Source organism: Pyxicephalus adspersus, chromosome 1, assembly GCF_032062135.1.
Source record: "Pyxicephalus adspersus chromosome 1, UCB_Pads_2.0, whole genome shotgun sequence".
Lineage (NCBI taxonomy): Eukaryota > Metazoa > Chordata > Amphibia > Anura > Pyxicephalidae > Pyxicephalus > Pyxicephalus adspersus.
In genome coordinates, this window is record NC_092858.1 from 49,463,168 (window position 1) to 49,476,302 (window position 13,135).

Sequence of the window (13,135 nt, forward strand, 5' to 3'; positions counted from 1 at the left end):
TATAATTTAATATATATTTATGAAATAGGATAAATTATTCTAAACACAAGATTAATTAACAGAGGACAAACAAAAGATATAAATCTTTATTTTCCAACATGTGACTGTAGTTATTAAACTTCATTGTATTTATATGGAAACAACTGTCAATTTGTCACAATATAAATACTTATTCTGATGCATTAGCTTTGGGAATTGAGCTTTATGTGTTTATTACTAAACCCAATATTAGTAGATATTTTTTATATCTTGGTATGTATATATGTTATATACAAAATTATTTTATTGGTTGTGTTTTATTATGAGAAATTGTTATTTTCTTGGCACCTTGTTAAGCAACCATGCTCATTTATCTTTTATTGCTGGCTTCAGTAAAAACATAAGCAACCTACGCTTTAATGATAAATACTTTTAGTGCAGAACATCAAATTGTTTTCATATAGTGGATTTGACTTTTTTGATTAGTGGCAAGAGGACACAGCTCTGTTGAGGTGTCACAAAGTATAACTGTACATTAGCTGGCCTCCTACTGAGAGCTCTGTTAATGACAGCCTCATTTGCTCAGCCTCAGTGACCATTTGTCTCGGAGTCATTAGAGATTGGTGGAAGGGCAAGTTAATTTACATATCCTTGAGCATATAACCTAGGGGAAGAGATGAGCCCAAGCAGTTATCCAGACTCTCCAGTCCTGAATACAGACACCACTTAACAGGATTGTGCTGAGTGCTTTCACAGCTGGAAGGCACCATTGATGCTTCATTTTCTTCTCTTCAAGATACAACACCAAGAGCTTTAACTTGGCAGTATAAACAGATCTACTGCAAGGAAAGGACTGAAAATGTTGCAGTTCCTAAATTTTTTTCCAGTTTTACTGCTGGGTTCTATGACTTCTCTGGCCTCTACAGAATTTGTTCATTACCACATCTATGAGGAAGAATCTCCAGGAACGGTCATTGCTGTTTTATCAGAGGATTCGAAGTTTAACTCCACAGAACAACCGGTGAGCAACTTTCGCCTTATGAAGCAATACAACAACTCAATTATTCGTGTCCAGGAGAGTGATGGCCAACTGAGCATTGGTGAGAAGATTGACAGGGAACAGATCTGCAGGCAGACCTCAAACTGTATCCTGGCTCTAGATGTGGTCAGTTTTTCAGAGGATCAAATAAAACTGATCAATGTAAAAGTGGAGGTAAGAGACATTAATGATAACAGACCTCATTTTCCTAATTCTGAGATATATGTGGATATTTCTGAAAGTTCAGCAGTGGGCGCTAGGATTCCCTTGCAAATTGCTATTGATGAAGATATTGGGGCAAATTCTATACAGAACTATGAACTGTCAGACAACAGCCACTTCAAGATTGATGTTCAGACCAGATCAGATGGGGTTAAATATGCAGACCTTGTACTGGTAAAGGAACTGGACAGGGAAAGTCAGTCTGCATACACCTTGAAACTAATGGCTATGGATGGAGGGAGCCCATCACTTTCTGGCAGTGCAGTAGTTATTGTTCGTGTTCTGGACTTTAATGACAACAGCCCAATTTTTGAGAAGAGTTCTGTTACTGTGGACATGATGGAAGATGCTCCTGTAGGATACCTCTTACTGGACATTAATGCTGTTGACCCTGATGAAGGGGCCAATGGAGAAATTGTGTACAGTTTCAGCCCACAGGTGTCTCCAGAGGTACGTCAACTCTTTAACATAGATCCCAAATCAGGTGGCATAACTCTTGAAGGCAAAGTTGATTATGAGAGTAGGCAAATGTATGAATTTGATATTCAAGCTCAGGATTTAAGTCCTAACCCATTAACTTCTACATGTAAAATAACCGTGCATATCGTAGATGCAAATGATAATGCTCCAGCTATCACCATCACTCCCCTAACTACTGTGAACAAGGGAATAGCCTATATAACAGAGGGAGCTGCCAAGGATAGCTTTGTAGCACTCATTGGCACCACAGACAAAGACTCGGGGCCCAATGGCCAAGTTCATTGTACACTTTATGGCCATGACCACTTCAAACTTAAGCAAGCCTATGAAGACAGTTTCATGATAGTCACTACTTCCACTCTAGACCGGGAGAAGATAGCTGAGTACAACCTGACAATTGTAGCAGAAGATCAGGGATTTCCTTCCTTGAAAACTATAAAGCAGTACAGTGTGAGGCTGATTGATGAAAATGATAATGCACCTGAATTTACTAAACAAATATATGAAGCATCTATACAGGAGAATAATGCCCCGGGAACTTATATCACAACTGTGGTGGCCAAGGACACTGATTTTGGACTGAATGGCAAAATATCTTATAGACTGGTTGATGCAAAAATTCTGGGACAATCCTTGTCTACATTTGTGGCCATTGACTCTGACTCAGGTATGTTGCGTGCTGTAAGATCACTGGACTATGAAATGCTAAAACAACTAGACATTGAAATTGAAGCTTGTGACAACGGTACTCCTCAACTTACAGCTCGTACTCAGCTGAAAATAAAAATAATTGATGTAAATGACAATGCACCTGTGATAACCTTCCCCATGCTGGATAATGGAACTGCTGAAGTTATGTTGCCTATCCATGCCCCACAAAATTACTTAGTCCTTCAGATTAAAGCCACTGATAAGGATGAGGGGGTCAATTCCCAACTTTCCTTCTTTATCCAGCAAGACAACCAAAAATTATTTGCCATGAACAAAGCAACTGGTGAATTATCATTAACCAGAAAAATTGACTCTTTGCATTTTGAAGACCTGAGTGTTGTTATTGCTGTGTTTGACAGTGGAAGACCTTCTATGTATTCCAATGCTACCCTAAAATTCAGTCTCACTGAATCCTATCCATCTAGTGTAGAGATAGTTATTATGCAAAGTTCTGCTGAGAGTCAACATCAGATGGACCTGTCTATAATCTTCATAGCAGTGTTATCCGGAGGTTGTGCCTTGCTCCTTGTTGCCATAATATTTGTGGCCTGTTCTTGCAAACGGAAATCAAATTCTAAGACTGATGTTGAAGAACAAAGGATAGGAGACATTAAAGACCAACTACTTAACAGCACAGCTATATCAAAAGAGACCCTGTCATCTTCCACTTTGTCACAATCTGAATCTTGTCAGCTGTCAATCAACACAGAGTCAGAAGGCTGCAGTGTGTCATCTAGCTCTGACCTGGCCAAGGACCTCAATACGGCATCCAATGTAAGTAATCCTTTTATTTTATTTATTAAGTATTACACCAGGCCATAAAAGCAATTTATTCAGTTTCACACTGTGATGGTTTAATTTTACCTGCAATACCACAGCAGTCAATAAAATATTTTCAGTTGTAGAGAAAGCATCCACATGCTTAATATGTCTTCAGAATATTTGTTATTACTATGCAAATGATTGCAGGCTGTTTTACAGGACAGCACTTGTTATCCAGGTAATTTAAATAAATGCATTATGCACTTTAATGAGGTCTTTGATTGAAAGGTGAAAACAAGTTTGGCTTTCAGTGCATGCTAATAACTTTTTTTTCTCTCTTAACAGAGTTCAGTTTCGGACCCAGTTTATCATTCATCCAGGTGGCAAAGGGATAACTCTACAGGGAGCATAAGGTAAATAACGACTGCCAAAATTACAAAGAAAGTAGTCTATTAGTAAATTACATGGAAATACAGTTCAAAATCTGAAATGCTATTAGATAATATTGCATTGCTATTAAAAGCATTAAGCTAGTTGTACCATTAGTAGTTCTGGGACACGTACAGCTAAGTGGTGCCATGTTCTGCCTTTACAAAATATTCTTACTCAGGGAAGATGGTGATATGTATGGTTTAGTAATCTATTGATACCACTCAGCATTCAAACATTAAATTGGTTTAGAGGTGTACACTACACATTTGCAATGATAGTTGCCTAATTGGTTTGGTAACAACTATGATCAGTTTGCTTCTTCTGCATATCCCATTTTCCTTGGTACTATCTATTGGTACCTTGTATTCATTAGTCAGAAAATTGCTTACTACACGCTATTTCTAGTGTTTTAGCAGTGTAAAATTTTTAAAATGGACACTGAGAACTGGGAAATATTTAAAAATTGTTGCAATATGCATACAATAATATTTTTTTTTTTTTTATGAAGGAGTACATTTTTTTATGATATATGTTGGCAACAAGTTCATGAATGTGGGCAATAGGAAGAAGTTATACATATATAACATATTAGAGCCTGTTTAATGGTGTTGTTATAACTCTTTTCTCCTTTTTTTTCTGCAGTGGAAGTTCTCAGATTGAACGCCTTAGTGCGAAAGACAGTGGCAAAGGAGACAGTGACTTCAATGACAGTGACTCGGACACCAGTGGGGAAGGTGTGAAAAGGGACAGTGGCCTGCCAGTTAACAAACAGCCATGTAAGTTGTGGCTCAAACTGACTGCATTTTGTTTTTAGTAATAGTATGTTACAGAAAAACAAATACCTTATAATATGTAATAATAATATGAAAGAATCAATTATGATGTTTTAATTAATTTATTTAAAATGTTAATTGTATGCTCAGCCATAACTTTTGGATAGATTGGGGAAGAATTGCGACCCCTGTCACTTTCTACTTTGATCCATTGGATCTACTTTGATCAATTTGATCCAGAGAGTTTGCCCCTTACTTTTTTTGGGAAAGAATAAACCCCAGTCTGCTTTCCGGTACTATCAATGCCTTTCTTCCTGCCTATTATCACCCTGACAGTGTGAAAAGCAAACTTTCCATAAATGAAAGCCAGATAGCAGTAAAATCCCATAAGTGACTCCAATTCTTTACCACACTATTCAAAACTAAAATAAAATGTTTTGGATGAATATACACTTTATATCCATCTTTAGTTAAGTATTGTGTAATGTTTATCAATCAATTTCCACTTCCATGTCTAATCCATTGTTTTCTTCCTTTATTTAAGGTTCTATATACACAGGAACATCAGGAACATTCAGAGGTCCAGAACCTCCACTCCATAGTCACTGCAGCAATAAAGCTCCCTACCCTGGACATGTCACAATGCAGTATGAAAAGAGATATGCAACATCTTATTCCCTAGTTCCTTCTTACTACAACACCTATCAGCACTCCAGAATACCTAATGTTCCAGTAAGCTACTATACACTTAAAGACTCCTATCATGCCGATAGTATGCAGGATGAGAGGATGTCCAGACAACGAGATTTGGTAAACAGAGGAGCCATGCTATCACCACCCAGAGTGACCAGAACATACCAAGGTTCCAATTACATCACAGAAATCAGCTTGCAACCTTGTGAAATCGCAACCACCTTTTAAACCTGAGGGTCAAAACTTTGTTGATTAGAAGTTCAATTGAGAATGCTGTTCACTAGATTCTAAAATGTTTCATTTAAATGAGTCTTGCATTCAATCAGCAAATCATCGGAGGCAGTATTGCTGCTGTTGCATGAGGTTATATAGTCACTGACCAGTGGATGTCTAAAGAAATGGGAATAGATCTCATGCAAGGATGCACCTCTATGACCTGAAACACAATATATCACTGATCATATTTGCAGTATTGACTGTTACCTAAGAATAATTGATAAAGATGTTGGCAAAAGGTACAACAAGCCTAACAGATAGCATTTTGTTACAATGTAAATGATATAAATATCAAATAATAGTAATAAATTATTTTAAAAAATAGGAGTTGTAGGGGAAGACATGCAAATGTCTTATAAAATGTTACTTTGTCTAACTGTGCATACAGAATAGCTTGTTTTATAGCACAGATGCAATCAGGAATAGAAAAGTGATAAATGGTATGTGGTCACTAGCCGGCCATACCCCTCAGGGATATTGCATTTTATTCTGTCATTGTTAGTTCACTTATAAATGTATAGCAATTGTATATATATGTATATGTTTCGCTATATGACTGTACATATCATATGATTTTTATGTTGTATATGGATTTGTTCTATCAATAAATATTTATTTTAAACATTTCTTTTGAATCTGTCTCCTTCTTTTAATGTTACATATTACAAAAAATTAGGGTTCTAGAATTGGTCCTACAAACACATTATAAATTAATCTGTATACAAAACCAAATCTTTTTTTTTCTTTGCTCATTTTGGGTGAAGTAGGTAAAGTTTTTCTTATGATGATGGTAAAAATTTCTGTTCATCTTTGGCTTTACAATTTAGGCCCTATTTGGGTGAAAAACAGGCAAATTGAAGGTCATTTTTTGGTTTATTCTGTCCAGAACAATACAGTTTGCTTAAATTAGTATGGGGGTTGCAGTGTCATCAGCTTATTTTCTTTGGATGGCAATACAAACTTGACCGGGGATCCAACTCTGTACTATTTTATTCAAAAGAAGAACATTTGGATTAAGATACTTTTCAGCAAATACATTTTTTTTTAAATTGAACACATTGTTTTTGGGTTTGTGGTATACAAGGGAAGATCATGACCAAAATGTACTAGAAACATAGTACTTGTGCTCTGTCTTACCTATTGGAGAAATCATATCCCTATAAAATACACACGGTCATTATGTTGCCATCATTGTAAGGCATCTCAATAGATTCTCATAGGAAGGTGTTTTATGAAACCAATAGAAGAATTGATTAGAAAAAAGGGATGAGTGAATGCGGCAAGTTATTTCATGGTGCTGATGGATCCAAGAGAGTTAGTAAGCTGTAATTATTTTGGTCAGCAGAAAGTGAATGCCTCTTTTTGTACACCACAACCAAAAACAAACCTCAAACAAGCCTCTGTTAACATAAAATGAAAACCAACATATTCTTCTGCCAAAAGAAAAGAGAATCACATGATAATAAAGGAAGCCTTGCAGCAGCAATAAGTTTAATATGCATGGGAAAGCAGCCAAAATTTACCATTGCTTTGGAGTTAACTACAAACAAAAATGAAAGACAGAAAATTTTTAATAAGAACAAAAAAGGCAGCAAAGTGGTGGTCATCCTAAGAGATGCAGTTGCAGTTTCTTAACTACCTTTTATTTCTCCTTTGTCAGTTTTCCTTACAGAATCTTCCAAAACACTAATTCTATGACTGCTCTGAGCCCTCTCCTTTTATAGTATCTGTCAGTGTTTTAAAAATCATTGAGCCTGATGTATTAAAACTCTCCAAGGCTGGAGAAGATACATTTTAATCAGTGATGCTGGGTGATCCAGCAAACCTGGAACGGATTTCTTCAAAGTCATTTGCTATTTGCTAGCAAATGTTTTGAGTTTTGGACCAGATCCATTCCAGGTTTGCTGGATCACCCAGCTTCACTGATAAAAGTGTATCTTCTCCAGCCATGAAGAGCTTTAATAAATCACACTCATTGAGTACAATACTATGTAAAAAATATTTTTGTGAAAATTCACCAAGTCTACAAATCTCTACTCCAAAGAAGCCAAAATCCTAACCTCATCCCTGGTCAGAATCCTTGGAAGAGCAGAGGAAGTAACCTAAGTTACTAAGTAACCTAAGTGCCTAACAGGATAGGAAGGTGTCAACAATAACTTACAGCTTTTTTCACCATTTGGTCTTCTCTATCTTTGAACTTAATTAGGTAAATCAGTGTAGATGTAGGGGGTGGCAGACAGAGATCACAAGATCAGCAGACCTTCTAGCACTAAAAAGTACAGAATGTGTTGCTTTGCATAATGCTTTCTTGTTTTATTTTTTGCTCCATTATATAGCTCCATTATTTTGCTCCACTTATAGCTCCATTAATAATCAAAACAGCTGAACCTTTGCACAAATACATTATTTACATGTGCCTAGAGAAGGATAGTCTTACATACAGAAAAATAATAAAGGACATTTTGGATATGTACCATTTTTTATATAGAATGTCTGTTTTTAAAGCACCAGCCCACATGTTCTTTACTGGCATGGATTAAACTTTACTAGGACATGTCATGATGAGGAGGGAGTTCTAATGAGCATGCAAAACACCTAGGGGAAGAGAGGGTTACATCATTGTAATGTGTCATACTAATACAAAGGGTGGAACAATGCTGGAGTTCCAACTCATATATTGTTTAATCCTGTGTTGTTTACAAACCCATTTGGCTGTAAAGCCTAATGTAAAGAAAGTATCATACACCTCGATTTGTAAGCATAAAAACACTTTGAAAACTAAAGAATTTATAGATGACCAACTTTTATTAATCAATCTCCCAAAATAAGATTCCTATTTGATGAGCATCACCACTGTACGTAAGATTTTTATTGTTCCTCTTCCTGTTCCTTGCTTAAACATTAAATGTATTTCCTGTTCCTTGCCCAAACATTAAATGGAAATCTGTCTCTATTATATAAGATGGCGACGATCTTTAACACACACACACACACACACACACACACATATACATATTTATAAAGAAATATAGTAAGGGTGGGGGTGACAAATGTAATGTCAATTGTATAGGCTCATGGAATATATTGGCACTCTATTAATTATTAATAATGAAAATAGATTGTAAGCTCTTCTAGGCAGGGCTCTCTCCTCCTCTTGTGTCACTTCTGCGTAATATGTTGGCGCTATCTAAATCCTGTTTATTAATAATAATAATAATAATAATATTAATAATATTAATAATTATGCCATTAGTTTTCAAACCCAAGATGTCTGCCTACAAGGCCACTTTGCTTAAACAAATATGTCTAACTTGGGTTTCTGCAAATGTAATATTTCTTAGACATACCTTATAAAAATACAATGCATCCATTCTATAATGCAAAGGAATTAAAGCAAGGGAATATATATATATATATATATATATATATATAAAAACCTACAAGGATAAAGCTTGTATCTATAAAGTTCAGTAGGGAATGCCAGATAAACTATAACCATGACTCTATGGATCCTATCCCAACTCATAGCAAAACTTTGATTTATGGTTTGTATTCAGTGTTACAAAATACTTGTGGTCAGTAAAGGTTATTCGTCTAGAAAAGCTAGTATTGTTGTGCCTAAGAAAATCAAGGACAGCTAATAGATCGGAGTTTATTGTTTGTTTATTTTGTTTTCTTAGTTTTTAGAACCTGTAACGCATAAGGTGAATGCTTCACAACTTTTTACTTTATCAGTGTTAAAGCTTGATATAATATATATATATGTTAGTTTTGTATAAAGTAGAAAAGAATCAATAATTCTGTTGGGTTGTTATTTCCGGCTGTAACATATAAGAAATGTGTAAAAGAGTTGTGAGCAGGACAGTAAAACATTAATGTCACCGTCATTTCCTGCCCTGACAATTTAACCAAACAAGGACACAAATGGCAAGAAAAACCTGGCAGAGGCTTAAATCCTTCCACATTCTATGAATGCTGTAAACCAACATGAATTATATATATCCTATATGTGCCATGTTTTTGAACTTCTAATTGATTAGAGAACAGCAAATCATCAGGACTGGCTAGTTGAGGTTAATATTGTAAGTGGATCTGCTGTGTGCTCAACAAAGATTTAGTGAGATGGCTTTTGTAAAAAAACTAACATTTTAAAAATGATGACATAGAAGAAAAAAACTCTATGCTGCTTTAATATTAGCATATGATATTGTCATTTTTTTGGTTAAATTTTGTTTTAACATTTTATGAATGTAGTAAATTCATGGAATTAAACGGAAAACATTTGACAAGGCAAAATCTCAATGTGGAAAATTGAAGGAAGAAATATAATATCCAATGCTTAAATATGGTTGCTGCCTGTGAATAACATACTTCCTGTAGTAAGGTGACTACACTCACTGCACTGTATCACTGGAGAAGCAGCGTTGTCACCTTAGGCTTTTCACTTGGTTTGGAATATAAACATGTTCTCCACTTCTCATGTTCTTTACAGGGGGGAGATGAATTTATAGTGTCCAAAAGGTTGGTTAAAACGAAAACATTGTCTGTGATTTAGTTTCTGCCTAAAAGAATTAGCAAGGGCTCAGTAAATATGTTCTGTTCGTGCTGCAAATGTTCTCATCACTAAATTAAAAACTAATGCAGCCACCACACTTATATAGACTTGTATAAATATCATCTTTTTTAAACTGGAAATGGCTAAAGCGGCAAACCAGCCATAAATACACACTTATGTGTAAGTGTAATTTAACGAAAGCAAACATTTATTCTGTGACTTATATTGCATGATAGAAATGCTAATGTAAAGTGGAATGTAGAATAACAAGAGCCATTTAGTGAATTGGAGATACAAAATGATTCATTTATTCTAGTAATGCGGCGGAAATAGGCTGATTATAATGTATGAAATTAAAGCAACGCCAATGTTGAATATTTCTTTCTTTTATTTGCACAAAAGTACATTTATTATAGGGCACTTGCAGTTTCAATAATAGTTTTCCAAGCATTATTGTTATCTGAAGACCTTCAGGTTTAAATACTTAATACTTCAATATGAACATATATATCTGAGAAAAAAGTATTCAGTACATCACAAAATCTAACAAATGCCTGTTGATGTAGTGATCTAATAGAGCTGCCTCTGCACCACTGAATTCCCAAATAGTGGAAATAACCCTACCTAAGTTTTCTTCTGGTTTGCAGAACAATCCCCTTATGTTATAGAGATCAGAGAATGGGGAGGTTTTCTGTAATCCAGCAGGGGAGAAGTCGCCCAGGGCTGATGACATTGCTTGGGATCTCAGTGTGGCACAGACAGATTTGTCAGTTCACAAGTGGAGGTTCGAAGCTCATTGGATTTCTAGAAGAGTAGTGGATATTTTTCTGTTTTTGCTCTGTCCTTAAAGAGACAAGACTTATACTTCAAATTAGTGGGCAACTCCAGAAACTCATTGAAAGAATGCTTTTATTCATAGAAATGTGTTTATATAGCTATTAGGTATAATATGGGTGTGGAGGTGGGTTCCCCTTATGGTTTAAAGTTATGGTTTAAAGTTATGTTAATTAGTGCCAACCCCTAGAATTTTTTTTTTTTTGGCAAATAATAAATTATTTAATTGAAATGCAAATTGTCCAGACAAAGTTTAGCTAACACATTATAGGTGTTATGGTAAAAAATCAATCTAGGTAACATCAGGTGGTGAAAGGGTAACTGGGCCTTAGTTTCAGACATGTTTCTCAGATTGGCTAGTGAGACCAAGGCATTGATAGCTAAAATAAATACAGCATGTATAGTACAAAATCAGTTATCAATACACAGCAAGTATTTAGATTTCATTGCATAAATAGTGAAATAAACAAGATGGCGTTGAACACATAGGGCACTGTAGAAGTCATATCTTGATTACCATACTGTAGGTATTTGGATATATGTAGAATATATGCGTGTATGTGTACGTATGTATGTAAATATATATATATGTATTTATTTAAATGTATGTGTTGGGGTATGGAAGTATACATTTAATTAAAAAATGTACTATGTGTATGTAAAGTTTGTATTATGCTATTCAGAGAATGTAAGAATCCAAATGTGATTGTATAAACTATTGAGTGAGAGTGGGTTGTTCTAGGTGGTGATATACAGAGTGGATCCTAGTTTAAAATGATTGGGGGGGACGTATGTGTTTTCATGGGGATGGATAGTTTGCTAGCAGGAAGTCATCTGTAATGCACGAGTAATGGGATGTTTGAACAATTTAAATGACAAAGTTATCTATTGAAATTTTGGGAGGTGGAGAAGGATAAAGTCTTTATCTCCTTAGAAGGATGGAGTTTGAGTAGCTAGGTCCACTTGGATAGACAGGTAGAGTGGAAATCGTTTGCCTTAGCTGGAGGAGGTGGTGTAAAATTCTTCCTGCAGCACAGTAAGGCTACTAACCACTTCTGTAATCATTTTAGGGAGTTAGGTCCTGGTGGGGAGACCAAGCTTCATGGGCTAGATGGGCAGCGTGATGCACCTAGGTGATCAGGGCAGCAGAGGTTGCCGAGGCAGTAGTATTCAAAAATGGGTAATGGACATGCGCCAGCTGTATTGTATATTTAGAAATAATCTTTTTTATTGGTAAATGTTTTCAGTCCTGGACCAGATCCATTCCAGGTTCTTCCATGACAGCTTATTTTCGCTAGTCTTAAGAGCCTAAAAAATAGGGTCCAATCTATTATTTTCAGTGATGTTTTTACTTTAGTATTGTTGCTGAATTAATATTTCTCCAAAAAGCTGATCATGATTTACACTTTAGATGTTCAGACTGGCAGAGAGGCCAATACTATCTACTCACGCCACTAAATTGCTTCCTATAGTAAGATACTGCACAAAGGGACTCACCAATGGCAGCCTAATTAAATTAAATTACATATATATTAAACTTCCTATATCTATGTCTAAGTACTGAGTGGTGGTGGCAGATTTTGGGGTTACCTGTCCGTTCAGTTAGGCTAATTGACTTCCCCCCAAAATTGGCCTTAGAATTTACTAAAGACCAATGACTTTGATGCCGTTTGTCCCAGTAGTGACTGGTCTTTACAGTTTTAAGCAGGATTACTAGACAGATCTGGAATAAACATACAAAACTCACTAAGATTAGGAGCCATACAATTATTTAAAATTACGATAACCCTTGAAGATTGCTGTATGCTCCAGAAGGGTGCAGGTAATATTTTTGGACTACTGTGGTGCATTGAGCAGTTTAAATGCAATGATTGCAATTATTTAGCACATGATGATTTTTAATGAAATTAGGTTTCTATTTTACCCCTAATACGCAGTGTTGGTGATGTAAGTCATTGCACTGTTTGTGGCCTCCTTTGTTCCTGACCACTAGCTTTATTTTAATCATTTCTAGTCTTGCCAACTTGGTAATCAGCAAGCCTGTGCTAGAATGATAGTCCCTGTGTGATGATTTAATACAAAAAGATATTTACTATAAACACAGACCAAGGTGTGACTACCTGACCACTTGTGAGCTGCTCAAGGCGTAATGACAGATTACGGCAACATATGACCTTGGTGTTCATGCCTCATGTCTTCCCCTTTACTCTTCACTTGTGTGCATTGAACATCAAGCATGGCTTTCACTGCTATGTTAATTCTCTGCATTGACTTCATGCTGTAAATCTAGTAATATGAGTAATTCTCTGGTATTCTTTGCTTTGATAAATGTGCCTCTCCATTTCAAAAACTCCCCGCTTAAGAAAATGATTTTCAGAT

General features: G+C 35.7%; 1 protein-coding gene across 1 annotated transcript; it reads left to right on the forward strand.

Moving 5' to 3' along the window:
• Positions 1 to 698: 698 nt before the first annotated feature.
• Positions 699 to 5,993, forward strand: LOC140330157 (protocadherin-8-like). Its single transcript, XM_072410472.1, has 4 exons — positions 699 to 3,205; positions 3,539 to 3,606; positions 4,268 to 4,401; positions 4,943 to 5,993. The coding sequence occupies exons 1-4, from the start codon at positions 839 to 841 to the stop codon at positions 5,317 to 5,319; spliced, it is 2,946 nt and encodes a 981-aa protein (XP_072266573.1). The 5' UTR covers positions 699 to 838; the 3' UTR covers positions 5,320 to 5,993.
• Positions 5,994 to 13,135: the final 7,142 nt, after the last annotated feature.

Coding starts and splice junctions, on each gene's coding strand:
- LOC140330157 (XM_072410472.1), top strand. CDS start 839: ATGTTGCAGTTCCTAAATTTTTTTCCAGTTTTACTGCTGGGTTCTATG. Junction 3,206..3,538: donor ACCTCAATACGGCATCCAAT/GTAAGTAATCCT, acceptor CTCTCTTAACAG/AGTTCAGTTTCGGACCCAGT. Junction 3,607..4,267: donor AACTCTACAGGGAGCATAAG/GTAAATAACGAC, acceptor TTTTTTCTGCAG/TGGAAGTTCTCAGATTGAAC.